This window comes from Lycium barbarum, chromosome 4, assembly GCF_019175385.1.
Source record: "Lycium barbarum isolate Lr01 chromosome 4, ASM1917538v2, whole genome shotgun sequence".
Lineage (NCBI taxonomy): Eukaryota > Viridiplantae > Streptophyta > Magnoliopsida > Solanales > Solanaceae > Lycium > Lycium barbarum.
The window spans coordinates 7561795-7566788 of NC_083340.1; the positions used below are offsets into that span (position 1 = coordinate 7561795).

At 32.2% G+C, this 4994-nt stretch overlaps 1 protein-coding gene across 1 annotated transcript; it reads right to left on the reverse strand.

Moving 5' to 3' along the window:
• Window positions 1-868: 868 nt before the first annotated feature.
• Window positions 869-3194, reverse strand: LOC132635057 (MYB-like transcription factor ODO1). Its single transcript, XM_060351274.1, has 2 exons — window positions 2742-3194; window positions 869-1911 (listed from the first exon to the last, which is right to left on the reverse strand). The coding sequence occupies exons 1-2, from the start codon at window positions 3002-3004 to the stop codon at window positions 1326-1328; spliced, it is 849 nt and encodes a 282-aa protein (XP_060207257.1). The 5' UTR covers window positions 3005-3194; the 3' UTR covers window positions 869-1325.
• Window positions 3195-4994: the final 1800 nt, after the last annotated feature.

The following is a 4994-nucleotide window of genomic DNA, read 5'->3' on the forward strand; positions in this document are numbered from 1 at the left end:
ATATCTCCTTTTTCAGAAAGATAACATCGTGACGAACTCTAAAACTACTGAACTACTAAAGTGGTGTTAAAATTAACATCATTCAATTGTTGCAGAGTAGTTTTAAACTCCCAGATCATATCACTCACTTTCAAGAACTTCAAAAAAATTCATTAGTTCCAAGATTCCTGCGAGAATGAATATTTACAAGGCGGTTACCTTATTAATATAAATGAAAAAGGTAAATAGCCTTTTTTAATAAATATATATATTGCGGCTACTAAGAGTGGGTTTGCTATTTTTTTTAATAAGTTTATAAGTAGGTCAAATTGGATTACAATTACTTTTTAGTTTAATTAAACGCAAAAGTTCTTAGAAGTTAAAATCAATCAAAAATCATAAGTTGATCTCAACTTATAATTACGAAGCACTTTTGGTTTGATCAAGCTTTACGATTTTATCTTTAATATCTTTTGTAATCTACTAAACACTCTTCCTAAAACATAAATTCTAAATTAGATCTCTATTCTATTTCCGTTATTCATCCTTTAACGTCAAAATACTTTAAATTATATATATATAATATTGATCATTGAATAATAAAAAGTCAGTATTCACACCTTTTTATCAAACACACGAACAATTTCTTTTCAGCTTCAACACTTCCATCCAAATACGTAATTTTCAATTCTAAAACCAGGTTCAACACCTAAAAACACTTTTCAACACTTAATTTATTATCAGCTACTTTTATATCAGGTATATTGATATATTGCATCTATGATAGCTCCGAAAATCATAAGCGCTAGTTATGTTGTTGCCAAGACTCAAAAGAAGAAAAGAGGAAAAGGGGGAAATTACAGAGAAGACAGATAAAAAGAAGAGGGTGTCATTATAATTTATATATCTCCACATAATAATTTACAAAAGGTTTCTTATAATATACGTACATATGAACCCCTCCAATAATTTGCCTCAAAAGTATATCATGTTCCCATCCTTGGCACAGGGATATAGCACTAAACATCTCTACAATTGACACAACTATACAATATCATTTATATCTCTTTGGACTTTATTTTGCCTAACATGATTGGTTCATTTGACTGGATGGTTGGTAGCTAGCTATAGGTTGTCCAAAAACCACTAAATTAGAAGCAGGGTTTCACCTTGGACTCTTCGAGAATATTCTAAGCAGTATTAATAAAATTTGTACAATACAAACAAAATATAACTTCCTAGTACTCCAGACATGATACCTTTGTAAACATGCATGTAATTTGAAGAACACTAATGTTGTGAAAACTAGAATTTCTTGGCTATGTCAAATTCAGTAATTTTAATAATTACTGCTTGTTCTCCATGTCATATTTGGTGTTAAAGACCTCCAATTCAACATCATTGAAGCAATTGTCAAAACCAAAGTCATGGATCCCAAAATCTTGACAATCCAATAGCCAATTGAAACTTTCATCGTCCCATGCTGTCATGTTGTTGATGTTGTCGAAATTTTTTGGGGGAAGTTCCCATGGCAAATCCATACGAGGAGGAGCATCATCAGCTTCCAGTAGGCAACTCAGCAGTGGATCATTTTCGTTAAACGCGTCGAGGACAAGCTTGGATTCATTACAAGAGTTTTCAGACGAAGAAGCAGAAGAAGATGACGTAGAAGAGTTATCTAATTCTAACAAGGTGGCTGCTGCAGTGACGCTTGTACGCACCGGTACAACCACTACCTGCTGATGAACATTATTTTTATTTTGACCAGATTCTAGGATTGGTTGATCAGTTGGATTTTCTTCTTTGTTGAGTGGTTCATGTGTAACAGGATCAATCCCCATTTTGAGAAGCTTTTTCTTAATATGTGTGTTCCAATGATTTTTTATCTCATTGTCAGTCCTTCCCGGTAATCTTGCAGCAATTTTGGACCACCTGTTGCAAAAAAGTTTGAAAATATTATAATGGACAAACTAAAGCAAGGTAAGGAAAAAGAATTACTAATTAACTACTATTTCAAGTCCACTTCAAGAAGAAATGAAATAGATTGATCATTGATAAGATAAAATAAATACACTTCTTTTTGAAGCCAGAATATTTTAATATAGCGATAGTACATTACTTGATAATGCAGGATTAATCATGAAGGGTAAAAGTAAAATCAGTGATCAAGAAGCTTCATTTCACCAAAAATGAATAAAATTGTAGCATAAGATATATATAAATTTCTTAACTTGTTTTGTTTCCTTTTTTCCCCACAAAAGTCATGCACTTTTAAAAGCAACAATAGCTTTCGTAATAGTACTAACATTTATTATGAGCTCAATCATAACTCTAGGAAAAGAAACTTTTCCTTTGCCTTTCTTTCTGTAGCATGAAAATGTACATAGAGATCTAAAAGAACATGAAACACGAGAAAACTCTACATAAAAAGCCCAAATTAACCACTAAAACTCATCATATTAAGTAAAGCTTACAAAGGATAAGAAAACTCTACAATAAAGAAGTTCCTCTTTAACTAAAAACACAAAGAGAAGTATATTACTCCTTCCGTCTCAATTCATATGGGGTGTTTGATTGAGCATTGGATTTACGAAAAGAAAAAAAGACGTTCGAAACTTGTGGTAGCTAGACATTGATATGACTATAAATCATCTCATTAAGTTCAAAGTTAAATTATTTCTAAAAAATAAAGTATGACATTCTTTTCGAGACAGATTATTACAAAGGATAGTATGACACATAAACTCAAACAGTGGGAGTACCTGTTTCCAAGACGAGCATGGAGATCAATGACCAATTTCTCCTCAGCTTCACTAAGAAGGCCTCTTTTCAAGTCTGGTCGAAGGTAATTAGTCCATCGGAGACGACAACTCTTACCGCAACGCCGAAGACCGGCAAGTTTAGGGACAGCACGCCAACAACATTGGCCATTTGTAAGAATGAAATTGATGAGTTTCTTGTCTTCCTCAGCTGTCCATGGCCCTTTCTTCACTCCAAGTTTGTCACAACAGGGTTGTCTACCCATCCCTATATGTACTACTCTCAACTAACACCAACAAACAAGTTACAACAAAAACAAAATGTTGTGTTTGCTAAAAAAATTGCACTTCTACCCACCTTTATATATATGATGATTACATCCACCAACTTCAACTTTTCTTGTAAAGTTCTTACCTTTCTCCTTGAAAACTTGTTTAGACATATATATTTTTCATTTTTATGGAAGGGTATGGGCTATATATATAGTGAGAGAGAATGTAAGATTCCATGGCCCACCAATGGTTTGTGAAAGCTACACATGAACTACAATTCCTTTTCTGGGGTTATCGACTCCACCCAAGGGAGTGTGTGATAGTGAATGATAGCTGACCCAAACACCAAGCTAAAATTCAAGAAATCCTCATTCTTTTCTTTTTTTCAATAATCATCTTGTATTTGGTATTTACTTGATTAATTCAGATGTATGCCGCCTAGCCATTAAAAAAAAAGCGTTTCCCATCAAAAAATTTCCTATTTTTATTACTCAACTTCGAAATATTTGATTAAAGATGGCGAGATCTCATTTACTATACCCCATATGTTGACGTGGTATTCGTCTTATTCTTTAACCCTTTTGCCCCACACTCCTAAAGATTTGTTCTTTTCTTTTTTGTTTCTCGTTTTTGTTTCTTTTTTACTTTTTTTCTTCCCATTTTCATACACTATCTTCTCTCTGTGATTGCACGCTTACTCAACCATTTCGTCATCACCACGTTAACAGGACCTTTCAAACATGGGAAGTAATCTCGTACTATGTTTACCATCATATTTTAATTGTCTGCTTATTTAATCCAATCGTTTGATTAGTTTACTTTGATGAATTTGCCAAATCATGAGTGTTAAAATGTATGGTCATCTTATTTAAAAGTTTAAACTGTTTGATGAATTGATCAAACAATTTAACATATTATCAAAATAAAATAAAAGGAAGAGGCCCTGGATTCAAATTTTATTTCGCTTCAATTAGAATAGTTTTCTAAAAAAAATCGCGTCTTTAATTTATGAAAAATAATCAGATTCACATGTGACAGTGTATATTGAGATATAATATACTCAAGTAATTAAAGTATATTTTTCTCTAATAACTTAAGCTTTTAGATAATATGATTAGCAGCGAAATTATCGACAATCATTGTACTCTTAGTTTCATTTGGGCGTGGACTTTTCTATAAATTACACAATTGTCGCCTGGATCGGTCTAAATATTGTATCCCACTTTCTTGCCTGTGCTATCATTTTCATTTCTCTCACTTGTTCAATGAGCCATAATAACATTCTCCTCATTTAATGTTAACCAAAAGAATTTATGAAAAAACAAGAGTCTAGAGAACACGCGGATCATTTTTCAATGTCTTATTATTGAGGAGAAGAATGTCTAACTTTGTACTAACTTACAAGATATAAAGTGTAGAGTATCGCACGTCATATATTATTAAAAGTGGAAAGTCTCTAAGTTAAAAGTTAAAATACTATTTTACCCTTGACTATAACCAAAATCTCTCTACTCAAGCACCAAAGATGCAATTAAAGTCTCTTTAGTAGAATTTAATTAATTAACTTTGAGTCGTGAGGTAATAATGATTTTATTGTGGGCATTAATGCTCTTAACTGAACAAATTATTTGCTTCCTATTTCTTTCTCATTTTCTGCCTCTTTTAGCTTCCATACATTAGATAACGTTTTCGATATTCTTTATCAAATTGTATAAATTGCACATAGCACTTCAAGTTACTCAATTAATATCTTTGTCTTTTTGTCTTATGTCAAATCATTATCTCCTTAATATTCTTCCCCTTACCACCTTCTGCAAAAATTTAAGATTCGTTACTTTTCTACAAATCTTTTCACTTTCTCTCTTCAAACCTTTTATGATTTTGTACAACACCTTTCAAGACTATATTTTATGAAAGAGAGTGAGGTCAGAAAAATGGAACTAAAAATGGTGGATGGACTGTGCGGAGAAGAAGAAGTCGAGA